Source organism: Cherax quadricarinatus, unplaced genomic scaffold, assembly GCF_038502225.1.
Source record: "Cherax quadricarinatus isolate ZL_2023a unplaced genomic scaffold, ASM3850222v1 Contig9, whole genome shotgun sequence".
Lineage (NCBI taxonomy): Eukaryota > Metazoa > Arthropoda > Malacostraca > Decapoda > Parastacidae > Cherax > Cherax quadricarinatus.
The window spans coordinates 427,473-454,890 of NW_027195035.1; the positions used below are offsets into that span (position 1 = coordinate 427,473).

At 43.7% G+C, this 27,418-nt stretch overlaps 1 protein-coding gene across 7 annotated transcripts in view; it reads right to left on the minus strand.

Moving 5' to 3' along the window:
* LOC128700948 (uncharacterized) overlaps nt 1-27,418 on the minus strand; it is a 132,301-nt gene that overhangs the window by 24,875 nt on the left and 80,008 nt on the right. For 4 of the 7 annotated variants that reach the window (XM_053794441.2, XM_053794439.2, XM_053794440.2 and 1 more), the window contains exons 8-10: nt 21,442-21,762; nt 18,440-18,636; nt 5,974-6,103 (exon numbers count right to left, since the gene is read on the minus strand). In XM_053794441.2, coding sequence (XP_053650416.2) covers nt 5,974-6,103; nt 18,440-18,636; nt 21,442-21,762 — 648 coding nt within the window. The remainder of the gene's footprint in view (nt 1-5,973; nt 6,104-18,439; nt 18,637-21,441; nt 21,763-27,418) is intronic. The other 3 variants (XM_053794443.2, XM_053794442.2, XM_053794445.2) reach the window with 2 other exon arrangements.

Below are 27,418 nucleotides of genomic sequence, written 5' to 3' on the forward strand. Positions count from 1 at the left end.
ATGGTAGACTGAGGGCATTGTCTATCCTACAATGGTAGACTGAGGGCATTGTCTATCCTACAATGGTAGACTGAGGGCATTGTCTATCCTACAATGGTAGACTGAGGGCATTGTCTATCCTACAATGGTAGACTGAGGGCATTGTCTATCCTACAATGGTAGACTGAGGGCATTGTCTATCCTACAATGGTAGACTGAGGGCATTGTCTATCCTACAATGGTAGACTGAGGGCATTGTCTATCCTACAATGGTAGACTGAGGGCATTGTCTATCCTACAATGGTAGACTGAGGGCATTGTCTATCCTACAATGGTAGACTGAGGGCATTGTCTATCCTACAATGGTAGACTGAGGGCATTGTCTATCCTACAATGGTAGACTGAGGGCATTGTCTATCCTACAATGGTAGACTGAGGGCATTGTCTATCCTACAATGGTAGACTGAGGGCATTGTCTATCCTACAATGGTAGACTGAGGGCACTGTCTATCCTACAATGGTAGACTGAGGGCATTGTCTATCCTACAATGGTAGACTGAGGGCATTGTCTATCCTACAATGGTAGACTGAGGGCATTGTCTATCCTACAATGGTAGACTGAGGGCATTGTCTATCCTACAATGGTAGACTGAGGGCATTGTCTATCCTACAATGGTAGACTGAGGGCATTGTCTATCCTACAATGGTAGACTGAGGGCATTGTCTATCCTACAATGGTAGACTGAGGGCATTGTCTATCCTACAATGGTAGACTGAGGGCATTGTCTATCCTACAATGGTAGACTGAGGGCATTGTCTATCCTACAATGGTAGACTGAGGGCATTGTCTATCCTACAATGATAGACTGAGGGCATTGTCTATCCTACAATGGTAGACTGAGGGCATTGTCTGTCCTACAATGATAGACTGAGGGCAGTGTGTCCTACAATGATAGACTGTGGGCACTATTTCTCCTACAATGATAGACTGAGGGCACTGTCTATCGTACGAGAATGGACTGAGGGCACTGTCTTATAGGGATAGACTGAGGGTACTAAGCTACGGGGATAGACTGAAGGCACTATCCTATGAGGACAGACTGAGGCCACTATCAAACATGGATAGCCTGAGTAGGTGTGAGCTGAACCTGCCTAACAGGGGCCAGTCTCCTTATATTCCTAACAATTGTCTTCCACCAAGGTTGTATAAAACAAAAAAAGAAAACACATTGACTATCACTCAGTGTACAGCTGTCAGGACAGCCCACAAGAAAAAGAGCAGTCAGTCTTTTCCAGTTAATGATGATTGACAGGAGTCTTTAAGAGTTGAGACGGTTGTTTGAGTCATTTTACCAGTTGATGATGGTTGACGGGAGTCTTAGAGTTGAGACGGTTGTTTGAGTCATTTTTCCAGTTGATGATGGTTGACAGGAGTCTTTAAGAGTTGAGACGGTTGTTTGAGTCATTTTACCAGTTGATGATGGTTGACGGGAGTCTTTAAGAGTTGAGACGGTTGTTCGAGTCATTTAAGGTATGATGCGTGCTTACGTCTGGGCAAGACAGGTACTGAATGAGTGTGTTTATCTGGTTCTATACTGTGTTAATCTGGTTCTAGGTACCAACTGTGTATGTTTATCAGGTTGTAAGCACCAGAGGCAGTGATAAACAAGCGTGTGCAACGTTGCTAAGTAAGACACACATGCACGTCTAGTATCATTACGAAACATTTCATAATAAAGTTTAGGTTAGGTTAGGTTCGTTTACGTTCGGTTCGGTTCAGTTTGGTTTGGTTAGGTTTAGGTTAGTTTAGGTTAGGTTAGGTTAGGTTAGGTTAGGTTAGGTTAGGTTAGGTTAGGTCTAGGTTAGGTTAGGTTAGGTCTAGGTTAGGTGAAGTTAGGTGAGGTGTAGGTTAGATGAGGTGTAGGTTAGATAAGGTGTAGGTTAGATAAGGTGTAGGTTAGGTAAAGTGTAGGTTAGGTAAGGTTTGTCAGGAAACTGGACAAGTGTTTCCTGATGAGGGTCTTAGTAATATGATGACCTACAATCAGAGATTTTGGTCATCTGACCGAGGCCTTCCACTTGCTTTCCCTTCCACCCTTTTAAAAATTTTGGTCAAGATTATAATCATTTCAATACAGCAGTAACCCAGAACCTAACCTGATGTATAAGCAGGGTCCACCCGTATATACAAGGTATACTGCCTGTATAGTATACCATTATCATGAACAAAAAGGCACAATACTGTGACTGGAACAATATACAAATAATCCACACATAGGAAAGAAGTATATGAGGATATTTTGGTCTGACTTGGGCCATTTACAAGTCATACTAACACAAGGGAATGAGGGAGCCAGTATACACAAACAATGACATCTTTGATCTTTGACCTCATGACTCTAGTCTCTTCCAGCCATTTCTCGATGACCTTAACAATCTTGCTCCTTCCATCAAGTATACAGCTGAATGGGAATCCAACTCTTCATTTTCTTTCCTTGATGTACATGTCCACTGTTCGGCTACAGGCTTTTCTTTTTCCATTTATTGCAAGCCTATGAACAGTGACATGTACATTCACTACTTTTCTTACCTTGTTCCATCTGTCAAGAGAAGTGTTTTTATTTCTCACTTTCTCTGTGTCCTCCACATTTGTGACCCTCAGTTCCTTGACTCGGTAATTTCCACTCTTTGTAATTCATTCTCTGGTCTGGGCTACACTTCCCACTACATAAACTCTGTCTTCTCACCTGCTAAACTGACTTTCTTCTCTCCCAGACTCTCTACTCCTGTGAAATCTTCAGTTCTCTGCCTTCCCTATATTTCCAGTCTTTCTAATCTCAACAACTCTCTCCGTTCCTTAGACATCAAATTTACTTTTCACCAAACTAACAACCTTCACAGTAATCTACATTGTACCTGTCCTCAAGCTATAGATGATTCTGGTGTCTACTCTATTTCATGTTCCTCTTGTCCTCTTCAATACTTTGAAGAAACTAGCAGCTCTCTTTCTGACAGACTTAAAGAACACACAAAAAAGGGCTAGACTTGGCAACACCAATAATGATCTGTTCTGTCATTTTAGAGATAACAGTCATCCTACTACCGTTCTGCCAAATGAGTGTAAAACGAAAGCCTGTAATTGTTTTACATGATGGTAGGATTGCTGGTGTCCATTTTTCTGTCTCAAACATGCAAGGTTTCAGGTACATCTTGCTACTTCTACTTACACTTAGGTCACACTACACATACATGTACAAGCATATATATACACACCCCGCTGGGCTTCTTCTATTTTCTTACTAATTCTTGTTCTTGTTTATTTCCTCTTACCTCCATGGGGAAGTGCAACAGAATTCTTCCTCCCTAAGCCATGTGTGTTGTAAGAGGCAACTAAAATGCCGGGAGCAAGGGGATAGTAACCCCTTCTCCTGTACATATTACTGAATGAAAAAGGAGAAACTTTTGTTTTTCCTTTTGGGCCACCCTGCCTCGGTGGGACACTGCTGGTGCGTTGAAAGAAGAAAGAAGTCATCCTACTGACTGGCTCTCTACTAAAACTGCCTAACCTACTTCTAGCCTTCAGTTACCATCTACACTACTTCTAGCCTTCACAGTCACCATCTACACTACTTCTAGCCTTCACAGTCACCATCTACACTACTTCTAGCCTTCACAGTCACCATCTACACTACTTCTAACCTTCACAGTCACCATCTATACTACTTCTAACCTTCACAGTCACCATCTACACTACTTCTAGCCTTCACAGTCGCCATCTACACTACTTCTAGCCTTCACAGTCGCCATCTACACTACTTCTAACCTTCACAGTCACCATCTACACTACTTCTAACCTTCACAGTCACCATCTACACTACTTCTAGCCTTCACAGTCACCATCTACACTACTTCTAACCTTCACAGTCACCATCTACACTACTTCTAACCTTCACAGTCACCATCTACACTACTTCTAGCCTTCACAGTCACCATCTACACTACTTCTAACCTTCACAGTCACCATCTACACTACTTCTAACCTTCACAGTCACCATCTACACTACTTCTAACCTTCACAGTCACCATCTACACTACTTCTAGCCTTCACAGTCACCATCTACACTACTTCTAACCTTCACAGTCACCATCTACACTACTTCTAACCTTCACAGTAACCATCTACACTACTTCTAGCCTTCACAGTCACCATCTACACTACTTCTAACCTTCACAGTCACCATCTACACTACTAACCTTCACAGTCACCATCTACACTACTTCTAGCCTTCACAGTCACCATCTACACTACTTCTAGCCTTCACAGTCACCATCTACACTACTTCTAGCCTTCACAGTCACCATCTACACTACTTCTAACCTTCACAGTCACCATCTACACTACTTCTAGCCTTCACACTCACCATCTACACTACTAACCTTCACAGTCACCATCTACACTACTTCTAGCCTTCACACTCACCATCTACACTACTAACCTTCACAGTCACCATCTACACTACTAACCTTCACAGTCACCATCTACACTACTTCTAGCCTTCACAGTCACCATCTACACTACTTCTAGCCTTCACAGTCACCATCTACACTACTTCTAGCCTTCACAGTCACCATCTACACTACTTCTAGCCATCACAGTCACCATCTACACTACTTCTAACCTTCACAGTCACCATCTACACTGCTTCTAACCTTCACAGTCACCATCTACACTACTTCTAACCTTCACAGTCACCATCTACACTACTTCTAACCTTCACAGTCACCATCTGCACTACTTCTAACCTTCACAGTCACCATCTACACTACTTCTAACCTTCACAGTCACCATCTACACTACTTCTAACCTTCACAGTCACCATCTGCACTACTTCTAACCTTCACAGTCACCATCTACACTACTTCTAACCTTCACAGTCACCATCTGCACTACTTCTAACCTTCACAGTCACCATCTACACTACTTCTAACCTTCACAGTCGTCGTGTTGTTGAAGCATTACTTATACACAACTTTGCTTGTATAAATCTTAGTGGTGACTTTGTCACTGTAGATGTCTAACTTTCTCATTATATTGTTAAATGTTCCAAACTTCACAACTCTCCTGACTTGACCTCATATTTTCTTCTCCTCTCCTCTCTCTACCTCTTCTCTTTTCCTTATTTTTTTGTTTTTCTTTTCTTCTACGTAAATGTGTTCTGTCCTTCAGTCCCTCCCCCTGTGTTTTTGGTCCCACCCTTGTGGACCAGTAGCTCTCCCGCAGTGCTCCTTTTTCTTGTCCTTAGACTGACTCCACTACTACTACTATTGCTACAAACATTACTATAGCCTCCCTTCACTCCCCTTCCGCATCACTAAACTACTCTCCCTACTTTCTACTACCACTATTACTAATACTACTACTACTACCACCACTACCAGCCTTACCACTGCTACCCGTTTTTCCTCTCTAGGTCCCAACTCCATCCCCCTCTGCCTATATATACTGGCTCCCTCACTTGTGCATTTGTGTTACTTTGTAAATGGTCCAAGTTGGACCATTTACAAAGCACCATTGTAGTAAGCTTCTCTCTCCTAGAGAACAACAAACCATGGTATTGTGCTTGTTGTTTTTTAGGGCACTAATATTGTTATCACGTTACCCAGGTATCAGGAATGTTATCCTAGGGCACTAATATTGTTATCACGGTACCCAGGTATCAGTAATGTTATCCTAGGGCACTAATATTGTTATCACGGTACCCAGGTATCAGTAATGTTATCCTAGGGCATTAATATTGTTATTTTGGTACCCAGGTATCAGGAATGTTATCCTAGGGCACTAATATTATCATGGTACCCAGATCAGGAATGTTATCCTAGGGCACTAATATTGTTATCATGGTACCCAGGTATCAGGAATGTTATCCTAGGGTACTAATATTGTTATTTTGGTACCCAGGAATCAGAAATATTATCATACTAAGAGTATACAACCTTGCTGTCACAGGAGGAGCCGAGAGCTGGGAAGTCCATCTCAGAGTCGATCTCGAAGGAGGAGCTGTGATGCTGCATCTTGTCTCTCTCGCTGTGGGCTGCTCCCTCGCTCTTGTTCCGCCGACGTCGCCTGTAACCGATAATTATTTATCATTACACTAATAATGTCCAAGTGTGAGGTTATCATCACTAACTTGTTTAGCTGTCAGAACTTTACCGTCCAGTCCCCGTAATGTTGAGCTACAGTCCCTGGACCTATTACATATTTTTTTTTATTTTTATTATCACACTGGCCGATTCCCACCAAGGCAGGGTGGCCCGAAAAAGAAAAACTTTCACCATCATTCACTCCATCACTGTCTTGCCAGAAGGGTGCTTTACACTACAGTTTTTAAACTGCAACATTAACACCCCTCCTTCAGAGTGCAGGCACTGTACTTCCCATCTCCAGGACTCAAGTCCGGCCTGCCGGTTTCCCTGAACCCCTTCATAAATGTTACTTTGCTCACACTCCAACAGCACGTCAAGTATTAAAAACCATTTGTCTCCATTCACTCCTATCAAACACGCTCACGCATGCCTGCTGGAAGTCCAAGCCCCTCGCACACAAAACCTCCTTTACCCCCTCCCTCCAACCCTTCCTAGGCCGACCCCTACCCCGCCTTCCTTCCACTACAGACTGATACACTCTTGAAGTCATTCTGTTTCGCTCCATTCTCTCTACATGTCCGAACCACCTCAACAACCCTTCCTCAGCCCTCTGGACAACAGTTTTGGTAATCCCGCACCTCCTCCTAACTTCCAAACTACGAATTCTCTGCATTATATTCACACCACACATTGCCCTCAGACATGACATCTCCACTGCCTCCAGCCTTCTCCTCGCTGCAACATTCATCACCCACGCTTCACACCCATATAAGAGCATTGGTAAAACTATACTCTCATACATTCCCCTCTTTGCCTCCAAGGACAAAGTTCTTTGTCTCCACAGACTCCTAAGTGCACCACTCACTCTTTTTCCCTCATCAATTCTATGATTCACCTCATCTTTCATAGACCCATCCGCTGACACGTCCACTCCCAAATATCTGAATACGTTCACCTCCTCCATACTCTCTCCCTCCAATCTGATATTCAATCTTTCATCACCTAATCTTTTTGTTATCCTCATAACCTTACTCTTTCCTGTATTCACCTTTAATTTTCTTCTTTTGCACACCCTACCAAATTCATCCACCAATCTCTGCAGCTTCTCTTCAGAATCTCCCAAGAGCACAGTGTCATCAGCAAAGAGCAGCTGTGACAACTCCCACTTTGTGTGTGATTCTTTATCTTTTAACTCCACGCCTCTTGCCAAGACCCTCGCATTTACTTCTCTTACAACCCCATCTATAAATATATTAAACAACCACGGTGACATCACACATCCTTGTCTAAGGCCTACTTTTACTGGGAAAAAATTTCCCTCTTTCCTACATACTCTAACTTGAGCCTCACTATCCTCGTAAAAACTCTTCACTGCTTTCAGTAACCTACCTCCTACACCATACACTTGCAACATCTGCCACATTGCCCCCCTATCCACCCTGTCATACGCCTTTTCCAAATCCATAAATGCCACAAAAACCTCTTTAGCCTTATCTAAATACTGTTCACTTATATGTTTCACTGTAAACACCTGGTCCACACACCCCCTACCTTTCCTAAAGCCTCCTTGTTCATCTGCTATCCTATTCTCCGTCTTACTCTTAATTCTTTCAATTATAACTCTACCATACACTTTACCAGGTACACTCAACAGACTTATCCCCCTATAATTTTTGCACTCTCTTTTATCCCCTTTGCCTTTATACAAAGGAACTATGCATGCTCTCTGCCAATCCCTAGGTACCTTACCCTCTTCCATACATTTATTAAATAATTGCACCAACCACTCCAAAACTATATCCCCACCTGCTTTTAACATTTCTATCTTTATCCCATCAATCCCGGCTGCCTTACCCCCTTTCATTTTACCTACTGCCTCACGAACTTCCCCCACACTCACAACTGGCTCTTCCTTACTCCTACAAGATGTTATTCCTCCTTGCCCTATACACGAAATCACAGCTTCCCTATCTTCATCAACATTTAACAATTCCTCAAAATATTCCCTCCATCTTCCCAATACCTCTAACTCTCCATTTAATAACTCTCCTCTCCTATTTTTAACTGACAAATCCATTTGTTCTCTAGGCTTTCTTAACTTGTTAATCTCACTCCAAAACTTTTTCTTATTTTCAACAAAATTTGTTGATAACATCTCACCCACTCTCTCATTTGCTCTCTTTTTACATTGCTTCACCACTCTCTTAACCTCTCTCTTTTTCTCCATATACTCTTCCCTCCTTGCATCACTTCTACTTTGTAAAAACTTCTCATATGCTAACTTTTTCTCCCTTACTACTCTCTTTACATCATCATTCCACCAATCACTCCTCTTCCCTCCCGCACCCACTTTCCTGTAACCACAAACTTCTGCTGAACACTCTAACACTACATTTTTAAACCTACCCCATACCTCTTCGACCCCATTGCCTATGCTCTCATTAGCCCATCTATCCTCCAATAGCTGTTTATATCTTACCCTAACTGCCTCCTCTTTTAGTTTATAAACCTTCACCTCTCTCTTCCCTGATGCTTCTATTCTCCTTGTATCCCATCTACCTTTTACTCTCAGTGTAGCTACAACTAGAAAGTGATCTGATATATCTGTGGCCCCTCTATAAACATGTACATCCTGAAGTCTACTCAACAGTCTTTTATCTACCAATACATAATCCAACAAACTACTATCATTTCGCCCTACATCATATCGTGTATACTTATTTATCCTCTTTTTCTTAAAATATGTATTACCTATAACTAAACCCCTTTCTATACAAAGTTCAATCAAAGGGCTCCCATTATCATTTACACCTGGCACCCCAAACTTACCTACCACACCCTCTCTAAAAGTTTCTCCTACTTTAGCATTCAGGTCCCCTACCACAATTTCTCTCTCACTTGGTTCAAAGGCTCCTATACATTCATTTAACATCTCCCAAAATCTCTCTCTCTCCTCTGCATTCCTCTCTTCTCCAGGTGCATACACGCTTATTATGACCCACTTCTCGCATCCAACCTTTACTTTAATCCACATAATTCTTGAATTTACACATTCATATTCTCTTTTCTCCTTCCATAACTGATCATTTAACATTACTGCTACCCCTTCCTTTGCTCTAACTCTCTCAGATACTCCAGATTTAATCCCATTTATTTCCCCCCACTGAAACTCTCCTACCCCCTTCAGCTTTGTTTCGCTTAGAGCCAGGACATCCAACTTCTTTTCATTCATAACATCAGCAATCATCTGTTTCTTGTCATCCGCACTACATCCACGCACATTTAAGCATCCCAGTTTTATAAAGTTTTTCTTCTTCTCTTTTTTAGTAAATGTATACAGGAGAAGGGGTTACTAGCCCATTGCTCCCGGCATTTTAGTCGCCTCATACGACACGCATGGCTTACGGAGGAAAGATTCTTTTCCACTTCCCCATGGACAATAGAAGAAATAAAAAAGAACAAGAGCTATTTAGAAAAAGGAGAAAAACCTAGATGTATGTATATATATATATGCATGTGCGTGTCTGTGAAGTGTGACCAAAGTGTAAGTAGGAGTAGCAAGATATCCCTGTTATCTAGCGTGTTTATGAGACAGAAAAAGAAACCAGCAATCCTACCATCATGCAAAACAGTTACAGGTTTTTGTTTCACAGTCATCTGGCAGGACGGTAGTACTTCCCTGGGTGGTTGCTGTCTACCAACCTACTACCTATACATATACCTCTGAAATGATGAGCTACAGTCCTGGATCCATTACATGTACCTCTGTTATGCTGAGCTATAGTCCCTGGACTCCCTTTCTGTACCTCTGTTAATGCTGTGCTACAGTCTGTGGACCCATTACATGTACCTCTGTAATGTTGAGCTACAGTCCCTGGACCCATTACAAGTACCTCTGTAATGTTTAGCTACAGACCCTGAACCCATTACAAGTACCTCTGTAATGTTGAGCTATAGTCCCTGGACCCATTACATGTAATTCTGTAATGTTAAGCTACAGTCTCTGGACCTATTATGTATCTCTGTAATGTGCTACAGTCCCTGGACCCATTATAAACTTCTGTAAAGTTGAATTACAGTCCCTGAACATATTATTTGGCTCTGTAATGTTAAGCTACAGTCCCTGGACCCATTATTTAGCTCGGTAATCTTTCTGACTACCACCCATAGGATGGGTATAGGGTTGTATAATTGATATTAACCCTTGTGCTGTCCGTCACGTAGAGTTACATTATTGAGTCCTGGAGTCTCTGATGTAAGTCTACATCATGGGCTCAACTCACCCAGATAAATTGTGAGTGGTAAATACTGTCTTAGATAGGGTGGCCTGTGGCCTGGTAGGCAAAGCTCTTGCTTTACACGCTGAGTGTCTGGGTTCGATTCCCGGCGAGGGTAGAAACATTGGGTGTGTTTCCTTTCACCAGCTGTCCATGTTCACCCATCAGTGAAATAGGTACCTGGGTGTTTGTGGACTGGTGTGGGTTGCATCCTGGGACAAAACTGACCTAATCTGTGGGAAATGCTCTGCATAACAAGGGGCTTTCTATATAGTAGTATGTCATTAATATCAGCTATGGTCTGTATACTTTGTACTAGTACCGTCCGACTTACAACCTGCTTGACCTACAACCACTCATACTTGTGACCATATGTCTGGCAACAGGGCCGGGCAGGCTGATGCACACCGCTGTATGACAGTTGACCGCTACCCACGGCAACGTGCCATCTTGGGAGAGCTCTAACGTCACTCAGGCAGCATCACTTTGAGTTACCGTGCCTTATCAGCAGTATCATACTGTACTAACTGTACTGTACTGTATATATGTACCTGGACAGCAAATTTCACCATGGCCCCTAAGAGGAAGTCTGAATCGTGTACTGGAGCTTGTGGCAAGACGGCAAGAAAGGCTCTTACTCTCAACCAGAAGATGAAAGTAATTAAGCAGTATGAGGATGGAAAACTTAGGTAGTAGGTAGGTAGACAGCAACCACCCAGGGAGGTACTACCGTCCTACCGAATGAGTGTAAAACGAAAGCCTGTAATTGTTTTACATGATGGTAGGATTGCTGGTGTCCATTTTTCTGTCTCATAAACATGCAAGATTTCAGGTACGTCTTGCTACTTCTACTTACACTTAGGTCACACTACACATACATGTACAAGCATATATATACACATCCCTCTGGGTTTCTTCTATTTTCTTACTAGTTCTTGTTCTTGTTTATTTCCTCTTATCTCCATGGGGAAGTGGAACAGAATTCTTCCTCCATCAGCCATGCGTGTCGTAAGAGGCGACTAAAATGCCGGGAGCAAGGGGATAGTAACCCCTTCTCCTGTATATGTCACTAAATTTAAAAGGAGAAACTTTTGTTTTTCCTTTTGGGCCACCCCGCCTCAATGGGATATGGCCGGTGCATTGAAAGAAAGAAAGAAAGAAAGAGGATGGAAAAAACCGCAAACAGCATTTCTTGCGATCTTCAGCTCACCCATTCCACTGTGTCGACAATACTTAAAGATAAAGATAAAGAGGGCATCAAAGAAGCAGTGAAATCTTCGGCCCTTGTGAGGTCAACAATTATCACAAAGAAACGTGAAGGCCCAATTGGTGAGATGGAAAAAGTGCTCAGTGTTTGGTTAGAAGATTATAGGCAAAAAAAAAAAGTGAATGAGATGCTTTCTGAAGTACGAAGAACATGAAAACTATAGTAAAAAAAGAAATATAAAAAATAAAACAATAAAATAAAATCATTACAATAACTGTGATGTTGATATACAGTAGTAAAAAGTAACATACGATACTATGTAGGTAATTTACATAGTAAAGATTTAATATTACGCGTGACCCAGTTTGTCGGCAATATTCTAAGAATCGACTTGCATCCATTTTGACTTATGACCGGTTGGTCAGAACCACGCTCGGTCAGAAGTTGGAAGGTACTGTACATGTACTTGTAGAAATAAGGATATAATTATTATAGATATGAGAGAATGTAGTGTGTGCACTGTATAATATAAATCATGCCCCCACGTGCTACATGATGGGAAAAACAAAACTGTGGCCTTATCGGCTGTATGAGAAGCATCGGCCAGCTGGCCGCCGCGGTCTGCGTGTCAGTCTAGCTGTGTCACTCACTGAATGAAAAAGCTTGTGCTCATTCATCCAAACATTTCCATTGTTTTTGGAGGTTTTTCCATTAAGTGCAACTGCAAAATAAGTTACCATGGCCCCAAAGAAAGTTCCTAGTAAAGTTCCTTTGGTAAAGAAGGTGAGAAACACCATGGAATTTGAGAAACAAGTTGTTGAAAAATATGAGAGTGGCCTTCGAGTGCTTGAGCTTGCCAGGATGTATGGTAAAAACAAATCAACAATCACTTCTATCCTGGCAAAGAAAGAACAAATCAAGCAAGCTGATGTGGCAAAAAGAGTAAATGTGCTAACCAAACAAAGGCCACCAATAATTGAAAACATGGAGTTGTTGTCGTTGTGGATCACCGAAAAACAATTAACGGGAGACAGTGTTGTGGAATCCATTATTTGTGAGAAGGCAAGTTGCATGCAGATCTTGTAAAGAAAATGCCTGGAACAAGTACTGATGTTTGTGAATTTAGGGCCAGCAAAGGCTGGTTTGAGAGATTTAACAAGCATAGTGGGATACACAATGTGGTAAGGTATGGCAAGGCTGCAAGTTCTGACAAATGTGCAGCTGAAAAATTTGTACGGGAATTCTAGGGGTACATAAAGGCTGAAGGATTCAAACCATAACAAGTGTTTAACTGTGACAAAACAAGCCTGTTTTGGAAGAAAATGCCAGAGAGAACCTACATTACTCAGGAGGAAAAGGCACTACCAGGCCACAAGCCTATGAAAGACAGGCTTACTCTTGTTGTGTGGTAATGCTAGTGGGGATTTCACTCTGAAAATTCCAGTGTCCAAGAAAAACAATGTCATCAAGAATAGATTGTGTGTGATGTGGAAGGCTAATAATAAGGCATGGGTCACAAGGCACATTTTCAAAGAGTGGGTCACTTGTGTGTTTGGCACAAATGTGAAAAAATATCTCTTGGAAAAGAAATTGGCACTCAAGTGCCTCCTGGTACTGGACAATGCTCCTGCTCATCCTCCAGACTTGGAAGACCAAGTGTTTAGGGACTTCAGTTTTATAACAGTGAAGTTCTTGCCTACTAACACCACTCCTCTTATCTAACCCATGGACCAGCAGGTCATTTCTAACTTCAAGAAACTCTATACCAAAGCAGTGTTTCAAAGGTGCTTTGAAGTGACCTCAGACACAAATTTGACCCTAAGAGTTCTGAAGGAATCACTTCAATATCCTACATTGCATAAGCCTTACAAGTAAGGCTTGACAGGGAGTGACTTCAAGGACTTTGAACTCTGCTTCGAGATAATTGTGGCCAGGTTGTGTCCACGAGAGGGATTCTGAAGGGTTTGAGGCTGACCTTGAGGACCCTCTGCCTGTTGTGGATTCTATTGTGGCACTGGGGAAGTCCCTGGGATTGGAGGTTAGTGGCGAGGATGTGGAAGAATTGGTGGACGACCACAGGCAAGAGCTAACCACTGAAGAGCTGCAAGAGCTTCAACTTAAACAGCAACAGACTGTAGTTAAGGAACTTAGTTCAGAATAGGAGGAAGGAGGAGTGAAGGAGGTGCCGTCTTCGGAGATTAAAGAGATTTGTGTAATGTGGACTAGGTGCAAACATTTATAGAGAAGTACCACCCTGACCAAGCTGAAACAAGCCATATCTGCAACATGTTCAGTGACAAAACTTTGTCCCACTTCATTGAAATCTTAAAGAGGTGCCAGAAACAGAGCATTCTTGACAGTTATTTTGTGCAACAGGTGTATGGTGACTCTCAAGCTGGTCCTAGTGCCATTAAAAGACAAAGACAGGAAGTAACCCCAGAGAGTGACTTCTTTCCTGATGTCCTTATGAAGGGGGATTCCCCTTTCAAACAATAACCCCAACTCCCTCTCTCCTCCCTATCTTCCATAAGTCAAGAAGAGTCATCAATAAAGCTATGTAATACTGATTTAATTGTTCATGTATTTATTTTAATTCATTAATTAATAAAAAATTATTTTTGTGAATATTTTTGGGTGTCTGGAACGGATTAATTGTATTTACATTAATTCTTATGGGAAATATTATTTCGGTTTTTGGCCATTTCGGTTTTAGGCCGAGCTTCTGGAATGGATTACGACTGATAACTGAGGGTCCACCGTAGCCTGAAACTGAGCTCCAAATAGCGGAAATATTTGATTTTTGCTGATATTCCAGAGGACAGGTAAGGCCCCCCTACAACCCCCAGTCTGGTTTATTGGTTTTTAACCCTTTCAGGGTTTTCAATGTACTAGTATGGCTTACGCACCAGGGCTATTGACATATTAGAACGCCTAAATTCTAGCGTCTTCGAATTTAGCGAGAGAAAGCTGGTAGGCCTACATATGAAAGAATGGGTCTATGTGGTCAGTGTGCGCAGTATAAAAAAAATCCTGCAGCACACAGTGCGTAATGAGAAAAAAAAAACTTTGTATTTTTGGATTAAAACAACGACTTTGCACTGTATTTTCGTATGGTATTATTTGTTGTATTCTAGTTTTCCTGGTCTCATTTTATAGAATGGAAGACATATTACAGAAATTGAGATGATTTTGATTGGTTTCACAATGAAAAGTACCTTGAAATTGAGCTCTAAGTAGCAGAAATGTTCGATTTTTACCAAAGTTCAAAAGTAAACAAATCATGCTAAGCGTCCAATACACATCAACTGGTGAGTCTAATATTCTTTCACAAGTGTGCTGATATTATTTATAACATTTCTACACTAATGCAGTAGTCTGCATAACAGTAAATCTTCTATTTTTTGTAAGAATAAAAATTCAAAGTGGAAAGCAAAAGAAATATAAGAGGGGCCTAGTGACGTGACTAACGAACAGAGAACTTGTTATTTTAGTGCCAGGAATGTCTTTCTTGTTTATTCTGGACCCTATTTGGAAATTGGCATCTTTTGAAATTTGTGTGAAATTGGCAAAATTGCCAATTTCTAACCACTTTATTGGATAGTTGAAATTGGTAAATGGGTGGTTTCTTGTACTCATTCGATAGAAAAAATGGAGTTCTAGCAAAATAAATATGATTTTTGCCAATTAGTACACAGGAATTGGCTGAAAATAGGGCTCAAAGTGGGCGAAATTGCCGATGTGTAAACATTGGCGAGACCACTAACTTCACGAGAGCATAATTCCGTAAGTTTTCCATCAAATTTCATACTTTTGGTGTCATTATTATCGGGAAAAGATTCTCTATCATTTCATAAGAAAATAATTTTTTTTTTCCGAAAAATTTTTGACCCTGAGAACGAGTTTAGGAGAGGGCCTCTCGACCCTGATAGGGTTAATAGATCTGATACAATTAATGTGATGCTGTAAACCATGAACAATCTTATATTTCATTATCCAAGAAACAGAGTAAATCTTATACTATCTTAATGTGAAGAAGAATTCAATATATAAGTCAAATGTAACATAGGAGAGACCTGGAGACCTGACTAATGACCAGAAGAAATGTAACATAGGAGAGACCTGGAGACCTGACTAGTGACCAGAAGAAATGTAACATAGGAGAGACCTGGAGACCTGACTAATGACCAGAAGAAATGTAACATAGGAGAGACCTGGAGACCTGACTAGTGACCAGAAGAAATGTAACATAGGAGAGACCTGGAGACCTGACTAATGCTTTTGTGGCAGCAGTTTACATTGCATATTTTGGACTATTGTTTGTCTGCTTTTTTTTTCTATTGTTTTTGTAATATTCGCCAAATTACCGAATTTTGATCACTTTATTGGGTAGCTAAAATAGCAAGTTTCTTGTTCTCAGTAGAATGGAAGACATACTAGTGACAGAGCTAAGAATTTGGAACAATAAAATTGACTTATCTCCATGGGGAAGTGCAACAGAATTCTTCCTCCTTAACCCTTTCAGGGTCCAAGGCCCAAATCTGGAGTCACGCACCAGTGTCCAAGAATTTTCAAAAAAAAATTTTTTTATTTTTTCTTATGAAATCGTAGAGAATCTTTTTGTGAAGGTAATAAAACAAGAAGTACGAAATTTGGTGGAAAATTGACGAAATTATGCTCTCGCGAATTTTGATGTGTCAGCGACATTTACGAATCGGCGATTTTGCCGACTTTGACTCCCATTTTAGGCCAATTACATTATTCCAATCAACCAAATTCTTAGCTATTTCACTAGTATTACTTCTATTCTATCGATTGAGCACAAGAAATCGCCAAGTCAACTGTTTCAACTACAAAATAAAGTGATCGGAAATTGTTAATTTGGCCAATTTAACACAAAGTTCAAAATATTCCAATTTCAAAATAGGGTCCAGAATAAACAATGTAGGCATTCCTGGCACTAAACTAACGTTTCCTCTGTTCATTAGTTATGTTTTGAGGCTTTACAAATAAATTCCATTTTGATTTTTTATTCACATAATGAATTTTTATTCACACCAAAAAATAGAAGATTTACTGTTATGCAATACTGTAATAATTGTATAAATATCATCACCATATTTGTGAATGTATATTAGACCCACCAGCTGACGTGTATTAGACGTGTGAGGTCGTTTGTTTACTCTTGAATATCGGCAAAAATTTGACATTTCCGCTACTTTGAGCTCAGTTTCAAGCCATTTCCAGTGCTAAAACCAATCAAAATCATCTCTATTTCTGTAATATGTCTTCCATTCTATCAAATGAGACCAAGAAATCGCAAATACAACTATAAAAAACATACGAAAAAACACTGCAAAGTTGCTGTTTTAATCGAAAAATCATGATTTAAGTTTTTTTCTCTCATTATACACAGTGTGCTGCAGGATCTGTTTTATGTGGTGCACACATACCACATAGATGTATTCTCTCATATCTAGGCCCAAATGTACCACTCACAGTTTATCAGAGTGAGCTGAGCTCATGGCGTAGATCTACGGTTTGGACCCTGAACGTAAAGCCGTAGATCTACGGGACGGACCCTGAAAGGGTTAAGCCATGCGTGTCGTAAGAGGCGAATAAAATGCCGGGAGCAAGGGGCTAGTAACCCCTTCTCCTGTATATATTACTAAATGTAAAAGGGGAAACTTTCGTTTTTTCCTTTTGGGCCACCCCGCCTCGGTGGGATACGGCCGGTGTGTCGAAAGAAGAAAGAAAATTGACTTAAAATAGGACTCATAGTGAGTGAACTCGCCTCTGTGAAAATTGTGCCCATTATAATTATTATAATCATGGGGGAGCGCTAAACCCATAGGATTATACAGTGCATGTAGGGGGAGGATGGGAGGCATCCAGGCTCAGTTCAGGAAACTGGAGCACAGATCCAATTCCCTAGATCAAGAGCCCCTCACCAACATCAAGGAACCTCCCTTGAAGGGTAAATTGTGCCCAGACCACTAAATTTGCAGCAGTGTAATTCCTTGGGTATTCCATCAAATTTCCTGCTTCTGGCATCATTACCGCCACAAAAACATTCTCTACCATTCGGAAAGAATTTTGTTTTTAGAGTCGACACTGAGAGCAGTATTAATTTCAGGGTATGGACAGTGTCACAGTGGCTTACTAATCCAGTGTCACAGTGGCTTATTAATCCTGTGTCACAGTGGCTCACTAATCCTGTCACAGTGGCTCACTAGTCCTGTCACAGTGGCTTACTAATCCAGTGTCACAGTGGCTTACTAATCCAGTGTCACAGTGGCTTACTAACCCAGTGTCACAGTGGCTTACTAACCCAGTGTCACAGTGGCTTACTAATCCAGTGTCACAGTGGCTTACTAAGCCAGTGTCACAGTGGCTTACTAACCCAGTGTCACAGTGGCTTACTAACCCAGTGTCACAGTGGCTTAACTAACCCAGACCAGCGTCGTAGTGCCCTACTAACTCAGATCAATGTCAGTGGTTTAACCCACATCAATGCCATAGTCATGGTAGTAGTAGTGGGTATAATAATGATGGTAGTAGTAGTGGGTATAGTATTGATGGTAGTAGTAGCAGTAGTGGGTATAGCAGTGATGGTAGTAGTAGTAGTGGGCATAGCAGTAATGGTAGTAGTAGTAGTGTGTAGTGATGGTAGTAGCAGTGGGTATAGTAGTGATGGTAATAGTAGTAGTGTAGTGTGTATAGTAGTGATGGTAGTAGTAGTGGGTACAGTAGTAATAGTAGTAGTAGTGAGTATAGTAGCAAGGGTAATAGCAGTACTAAGGGTAGCAGCAGGGTAGTAGCAGGGGTGACATACACAGGGTAGCCGTGCAGGAAGGGGCAGGTAATACCCTTGAGACATGCCCCTTCCTGCCAGAACCTGCAGGTGATGGAGGCCAGGTCATGGGAGAACCTGCAGTCGCTCCTCCGACAGCTGCCTTCCATGAAGAAGGTGCAGGGACGACGCCAGGGTGGCAGCCAACGACCGGCTCGTCCTTTACGTGGTACTTGAACCTGCAACCACCGGAAGAAGGGTTTAGTACCTGGTAGATGAATCTGTAACTATCACAAACAGTGTTTAATACATGGTAATTGAACCTGTAATGACCACAAGGACTTAGTTCCAAAAGCAGGCTTTAGGACCTGGTTTATGAAGTGGAGGCTGTGGTTTATCAGGTTTAGGACCTGGTTTATGAAGTGGATGCTGTGGTTTATCAGGTTTAGGACCTGGTTTACATAGTAGTTGAACTTATAATGACCAGAAACAGTGTTTAAGATATGGTTTATGTGGTTCTAGGATTTGGTTTACAAGGCTAATTGTTTCCAAACACTGCTTGGAAACACATTTAGCCAATGTAGCTATAGTAACTGCTCTTAAACCTACTACATACAGTCAGTTTTATTATAAGATGAGTGACCAATGAGTGTTGGAGGGAAGACACAGGGTGCTCCAGCAGTGATGATGTCGGAGGTAAAGCCTTCATGCTCGGTGGTAGAAAGGACAGTCTATTAGTAGATGGCAAACTGAAAATGAACCTTGATAACTGTGAGAGAGTGGCACTGGGTGCCTCTCCATGAGATAGCCATGAATGAGATGTGTATGTTCAATACAAACACATGTGAGTGTAATCTCCCAGCCACAATAGTGTTGATATAAAGATCAGAATCCTTAACAAGGTTCGACCGAATATAATTTGTTATGAATCAGCTCAGACCAACGTTGTCGCCAATGGTTGTGAAGGTGGCTAGACATTACAGTAAAACAGTCTGGTAATGGAATACTTCTATATGAAATGTGAAGGTTATGTACAGCTGACCATCCAGCAGAGTCTGCCTGCTTGTTGCCCTGAACATCAACATGACCAGGAACCCAGCAGACCCAGCAGGACCCAGCAGGACCCAGCAGGACCCAGCAGACCCAGCAGGACCCTGCTGGACCCAGCAGTAAATGACATCTTGGTTTTTACTAGCAATGCATCTTTGCCAAAGTTATATAAGAAGAATGAGGGGATGAGGGAAATAAAATTTTTGGATAGCCTGTAAAGCACTTAAAGTACCAAACTACTAGGAATGTTGAGGTAGACAGGGATATAATATGAATAGCAGCAATGAGAACTGCATACAGTTCCACTGTAAAAATGCTAGCTTAGCCTAATAAATGACCTTGCACAACACTGACCGGAACACTGCTGCAAACCTGACACCATCAGAGGATTTAGAACTATCAGTGTAAACTGCTATGGCATGAGAATGAGACTGAAAGTGTTTGAGAAAAAGAGCGAGAAGCAACCATAGGTATTTGAGCTTTTGCACACGACAGTGTTGTGGAAGAACAGACAAACTGTTGGAACCTCCCAAGGGGGACGTGAAAAGTTAGATGCTAGATGAACAGATAAAGTGGGCAATTGAAGAGAAGCCAAGAGAGAGCGAATATGGAGAGTACAGGGACAGAGTAAACAGGGGCGGTGATCAAACAATGGACCTCTACTAACGTCTATTACCATCCTGTATGTAGAAGGATCGTGAAGGTCATGAGAGTGGGCAAAATATCAGAGACAATGAGCATCACGGTGATTGCACAAAGATGGAACATTCCCCTCTGCATATAGGCTCTCCACCGGGAAGGAATGAAATGCAACTGGAACAATACACAAATAACTCTCACATAGGATAAAGGAGCTTACGACAACATTTTGATCCGACTTGGACCATTTACAAAGTCACACTGGTCCAAGTTGGACTGAAACATCGTCGTGAGCTCCTCTCTCTCGTGTGGGTTATTTGTGTACCGTTATCTAGTTTAGACAAGATTATGGCAGAGTGAAGTCAAAAGAGTTTGTCTATCAGCTCTCCAAGAAAGATGAGGGAAGGTTTTAAAGAAGGGGAAGATAATGAGAGGTTAGAAGTATCTTGGTGAGAAGAATCTTCAGTAGAGACAGTAACTAGAATGAGGACAGTAGAGGAAGTAACCAGAGTGAGGACAAGAGGTAGTTTATAGGTATGTGTTATAGATACTCATTTCCTGATGGTATATCCTCCTCCATGTCCAAGGGAACCATCAGTGTGGCTGGTTGTGCAGACGCAACATGGAACCCATGCTCTACCCCACCCTTCATGCTGGTAAACCAGCAAGCCAGGATAACAACCTCACATCCACCAAGCCACCTTGGTAGACAAGAGAAGATGGTTGGTAGCCCACCACAAGGCATACCTCCTTCAACCACCACCTCCAGGCAGCCTCCAGAGATACAACAGTCACCCGAAGGACACCCTCCGGGACTCCGGAGTGTGGATCAGCACATCCCCAGATGATCCAGATTCCATGGCAAACAGAACCATTGAGGACCACAACAGAATGAAACGGATAATGATACTCATTCCTCGACCCAGGAGCTATGAGTTCTGAGGGAAGTTCCCCAAAAGCCAAACATAGGGAAGGAGGAAGAGAGGGAGGGATAAAGGATTTAGATCTGGTCTGAGGAAGATGAGAAAGTGCAATTTCCTAGATCAAGAACTTCTTCACCACATCAAGGAACCCACCTTGAAGAGGTTACTTGAAAATTATGTGTTACTTTGTAAGGAACACCACTGTCCTTCCACTGATGTTTCAGCACACAGGAGTAATGGTATTGTGTGTCAACTGATAACTATTCTAGTCATGGTATTGTGTGTTAGTTAAGAAGTGTTCCAGTCATGGCAGTGTGTTAGCTGAGAATTGTTCCAGTCATGGTATTGTGTTAGCTGAAAATTGTTCCAGTCATGGTATTGTGTTAGTTGAGAATTGTTGCAGTAGTGCATAATAGGTGAGAGTTGCATTACCTTGTAAGGAATGCCACTGTTCTTCCACTGATCTTCCAGCACATTAGAGTAGTGGATGATAGTTGTTCCTGCTGCCCCCAGGGGCAGGTCTGGCAGAGAACCGCCCAGACACTGGGCACCGCTACCCTCCTCCCCCCCGGCGCCCAGACAATGGCTGCCGGGGTCCCTGGCGCCAAATACCTCGTCGTAGAGGGTGTCATCCAAGTACTGTACAGGTATGGTGTAGGTTGTGCCACTGTTCCTGTCGTACACAATCACTTCGCCTCCTTCACAATCATCGTCACCATCTTCGCTCTTCTCACACAATCTATCATCACAATCCTAAAAGAAGCAGCAGTATTATTATTATTATTATTATTATTGATTATTATTACTATCATTATTTTTACATTATTACAATTTTTATTAACATTATTATTTTTATATTATGATTATTTTCATTATTTTTATTACTATCATAGTTTTACTGCTATTATTATCATAGACATTTATGGAGCTCCAAATTCTCTATCTTTACCTTGTATATATATTTAAATTGTTGTGTTGACATTCTTGTCTAGAACTGTACACAGCCTTTAACCTCCTAGATAAACCCTTAACAAGACCGTAAATTTGGCTTAGTATTTTGATGGATTTTCTTTCTTTCGACACGCCGGCCGTATCCCACCGAGGCGGGGTGGCCTAAAAGGAAAAACGAAGTTTCTCCTTTCAAATTTAGTAATATATACAGTAGAAGGGGTTACTATCCCCTTGCTCCCGGCATTTTAGTCGCCTCTTACGACACGCATAGCTTACGGAGGAAGAATTCTGTTGCACTTCCCCATGGAGATTTGATATATTTAATATTCACAATACCATGTGGCAGCCAGGAAACAATGGAAGAAGAAATCCTGAAGTACCAAGGTAAGTCACGAAGTTGTAAACTACGGAATGTGTGGGTTCTGAGCCCATGGTGAGTGAGTTACTCACTGCCATGGTGAGTGAGTTACTCACTGCCATGGTGAGTGAGTTACTCACTGCCATGGTGAGTGAGTGGCTTACTCACTGCCATGGTGAGTGGCTTACTCACTGCCATGGTGAGTGAGTGGCTTACTCACTGCCATGGTGAGTGGCTTACTCACTGCCATGGTGAGTGGCTTACTCACTGCCATGGTGAGTGGCTTACTCACTGCCATGGTGAGTGGCTTACTCACTGCCATGGTGAGTGGCTTACTCACTGCCATGGTGAGTGGCTTACTCACTGCCATGGTGAGTGGCTTACTCACTGCCATGGTGAGTGAGTGGCTTACTCACTGCCATGGTGAGTGGCTTACACACTGCCATGGTGAGTGAGTTACTCACTGCCATGGTGAGTGGCTTACTCACTGCCATGGTGAGTGGCTTACTCACTGCCATGGTGAGTGGCTTACTCACTGCCATGGTGAGTGAGTGGCTTACTCACTGCCATGGTGAGTGAGTGGCTTACTCACTGCCATGGTGAGTGGCTTAATCACTGCCATGGTGAGTGAGTGGCTTACTCACTGCCATGGTGAGTGAGTGGCTTACTCACTGCCATGGTGAGTGAGTGGCTTACTCACTGCCATGGTGAGTGAGTGGCTTACTCACTGCCATGGTGAGTGAGTTACTCACTGCCATGGTGAGTGAGTGGCTTACTCACTGCCATGGTGAGTGAGTGGCTTACTCACTGCCATGGTGAGTGGCTTACTCACTGCCATGGTGAGTGGCTTACTCACTGCCATGGTGAGTGGCTTACTCACTGCCATGGTGAGTGGCTTACTCACTGCCATGGTGAGTGGCTTACTCACTGCCATGGTGAGTGGCTTACTCACTGCCATGGTGAGTGGCTTACTCACTGCCATGGTGAGTGGCTTACTCACTGCCATGGTGAGTGGCTTACTCACTGCCATGGTGAGTGAGTGGCTTACTCACTGCCATGGTGAGTGGCTTACACACTGCCATGGTGAGTTACTGCCATGGTGAGTGGCTTACTCACTGCCATGGTGAGTGGCTTACTCACTGCCATGGTGAGTGAGTGGCTTACTCACTGCCATGGTGAGTGAGTGGCTTACTCACTGCCATGGTGAGTGAGTGGCTTACTCACTGCCATGGTGAGTGAGTGGCTTACTCACTGCCATGGTGAGTGGCTTACACACTGCCATGGTGAGTGAGTTACTCACTGCCATGGTGAGTGGCTTACTCACTGCCATGGTGAGTGGCTTACTCACTGCCATGGTGAGTGAGTGGCTTACTCACTGCCATGGTGAGTGGCTTACTCACTGCCATGGTGAGTGAGTGGCTTACTCACTGCCATGGTGAGTGAGTGGCTTACTCACTGCCATGGTGAGTGGCTTACTCACTGCCATGGTGAGTGGCTTACTCACTGCCATGGTGAGTGAGTTACTCACTGCCATGGTGAGTGGCTTACTCACTGCCATGGTGAGTGGCTTACTCACTGCCATGGTGAGTGAGTGGCTTACTCACTGCCATGGTGAGTGGCTTACACACTGCCATGGTGAGTGAGTGGCTTACTCACTGCCATGGTGAGTGAGTGGCTTACTCACTGCCATGGTGAGTGGCTTACACACTGCCATGGTGAGTGAGTGGCTTACTCACTGCCATGGTGAGTGAGTGGCTTACTCACTGCCATGGTGAGTGGCTTACTGCCATGGTGAGTGAGTGGCTTACTCACTGCCATGGTGAGTGGCTTACTGCCATGGTGAGTGAGTGGCTTACTCACTGCCATGGTGAGTGGCTTACTGCCATGGTGAGTGAGTGGCTTACTCACTGCCATGGTGAGTGGCTTACTGCCATGGTGAGTGAGTGGCTTACTCACTGCCATGGTGAGTGGCTTAATCACTGCCATGGTGAGTGAGTGGCTTACTCACTGCCATGGTGAGTGAGTGGCTTACTCACTGCCATGGTGAGTGAGTGGCTTACTCACTGCCATGGTGAGTGAGTGGCTTACTCACTGCCATGGTGAGTGAGTGGCTTACTCACTGCCATGGTGAGTGAGTGGCTTACTCACTGCCATGGTGAGTGAGTGGCTTACTCACTGCCATGGTGAGTGAGTGGCTTACTCACTGCCATGGTGAGTGAGTGGCTTACTCACTGCCATGGTGAGTGGCTTACTCACTGCCATGGTGAGTGAGTGGCTTACTCACTGCCATGGTGAGTGGCTTACTGCCATGGTGAGTGAGTGGCTTACTCACTGCCATGGTGAGTGGCTTACTGCCATGGTGAGTGAGTGGCTTACTCACTGCCATGGTGAGTGGCTTACTGCCATGGTGAGTGAGTGGCTTACTCACTGCCATGGTGAGTGGCTTAATCACTGCCATGGTGAGTGAGTGGCTTACTCACTGCCATGGCGAGTGGCTTAATCACTGCCATGGTGAGTGGCTTACTCACTGCCATGGTGAGTGGCTTACTCACTGCCATGGTGAGTGGCTTACTCACTGCCATGGTGAGTGGCTTACTCACTGCCATGGTGAGTGGCTTACTCACTGCCATGGTGAGTGGCTTACTCACTGCCATGGTGAGTGGCTTACTCACTGCCATGGTGAGTGGCTTACTCACTGCCATGGTGAGTGAGTGGCTTACTCACTGCCATGGTGAGTGAGTGGCTTACTCACTGCCATGGTGAGTGGCTTACTCACTGCCATGGCGAGTGGCTTAATCACTGCCATGGTGAGTGGCTTACTCACTGCCATGGTGAGTGAGTGGCTTACTCACTGCCATGGTGAGTGGCTTAATCACTGCCATGGTGAGTGGCTTAATCACTGCCATGGTGAGTGAGTGGCTTAATCACTGCCATGGTGAGTGGCTTAATCACTGCCATGGTGAGTGAGTGGCTTACTCACTGCCATGGTGAGTGAGTGGCTTACTCACTGCCATGGTGAGTGAGTGGCTTACTCACTGCCATGGTGAGTGAGTGGCTTACTCACTGCCATGGTGAGTGGCTTAATCACTGCCATGGTGAGTGGCTTATTAATCACTGCCATGGTGAGTGACTTACTCACTGCCATGGTGAGTGACTTACTCACTGCCATGGTGAGTGACTTACTCACTGCCATGGTGAGTGACTTACTCACTGCCATGGTGAGTGACTTACTCACTGCCATGGTGAGTGACTTACTCACTGCCATGGTGAGTGGCTTCCTCACTGCCATGGTGAGTGGCTTACTCACTGCCATGGTGAGTGAGTGGCTTAATCACTGCCATGGTGAGTGAGTGGCTTACTCACTGCCATGGTGAGTGGCTTACACACTGCCATGGTTTACCTGGAGTTTACCTGGAGAGAGTTCCGGGAATCAACGCCCCCGCGGCCCGGTCTGTGACCAGGCCTCCTTAGGTCAGTGTCCCAGGATGCGACCCACACCAGTCGACTAACACCCAGGTACCCATTTTAATGATGGGGAACATAGACAACAGGTGGAAAGAAACACGTCCAATGTTTCTACTCTGGCTGGGAATCGAACCCAGACCCTCACCGTGTGAAGCCAGAGCGTTAACCACCAGGCCACCAGAGCCTGAGTGGCTTACTCACTGCCATGGTGAGTGAGTGGCTTAATCACTGCCATGGTGAGTGAGTGGCTTACTCACTGCCATGGTGAGTGACTTACTGCCATGGTGAGTGACTTACTCACTGCCATGGTGAGTGGCTTACTCACTGCCATGGTGAGTGGCTTACTCACTGCCATGGTGAGTGGCTTACTCACTGCCATGGTGAGTGACTTACTCACTGCCATGGTGAGTGGCTTACTCACTGCCATGGTGAGTGACTTACTCACTGCCATGGTGAGTGACTTACTCACTGCCATGGTGAGTGACTTACTCACTGCCATGGTGAGTGGCTTACTCACTGCCATGGTGAGTGACTTACTCACTGCCATGGTGAGTGGCTTACTCACTGCCATGGTGAGTGACTTACTGCCATGGTGAGTGACTTACTGCCATGGTGAGTGACTTACTCACTGCCATGGTGAGTGAGTGGCTTACTCACTGCCATGGTGAGTGACTCACTGCCATGGTGAGTGACTTACTCACTGCCATGGTGAGTGACTTAATCACTGCCATGGTGAGTGGCTTACTCACTGCCATGGTGAGTGGCTTACTCACTGCCATGGTGAGTGACTTACTCACTGCCATGGTGAGTGACTTAATCACTGCCATGGTGAGTGGCTTAATCACTGCCATGGTGAGTGGCCTACTCACTGCCATGGTGAGTGGCTTACACACTGCCATGGTGAGTGAGTGGCTTAATCACTGCCATGGTGAGTGAGTGGCTTACTCACTGCCATGGTGAGTGAGTGGCTTAATCACTGCCATGGTGAGTGGCTTACTCACTGCCATGGTGAGTGAGTGGCTTACTCACTGCCATGGTGAGTGAGTGGCTTAATCACTGCCATGGTGAGTGGCTTAATCACTGCCATGGTGAGTGAGTGGCTTAATCACTGCCATGGTGAGTGGCTTACTCACTGCCATGGTGAGTGGCTTAATCACTGCCATGGTGAGTGGCTTAATCACTGCCATGGTGAGTGGCTTAATCACTGCCATGGTGAGTGGCTTAATCACTGCCATGGTGAGTGGCTTAATCACTGCCATGGTGAGTGAGTGGCTTACTCACTGCCATGGTGAGTGAGTGGCTTACTCACTGCCATGGTGAGTGAGTGGCTTACTCACTGCCATGGTGAGTGAGTGGCTTACTCACTGCCATGGTGAGTGGCTTAATCACTGCCATGGTGAGTGAGTGGCTTAATCACTGCCATGGTGAGTGGCTTACTCACTGCCATGGTGAGTGAGTGGCTTACTCACTGCCATGGTGAGTGAGTGGCTTAATCACTGCCATGGTGAGTGAGTGGCTTAATCACTGCCATGGTGAGTGAGTGGCTTACTCACTGCCATGGTGAGTGGCTTACACACTGCCATGGTGAGTGGCTTACTCACTGCCATGGTGAGCAAGTGGCTTACTGCCATGGTG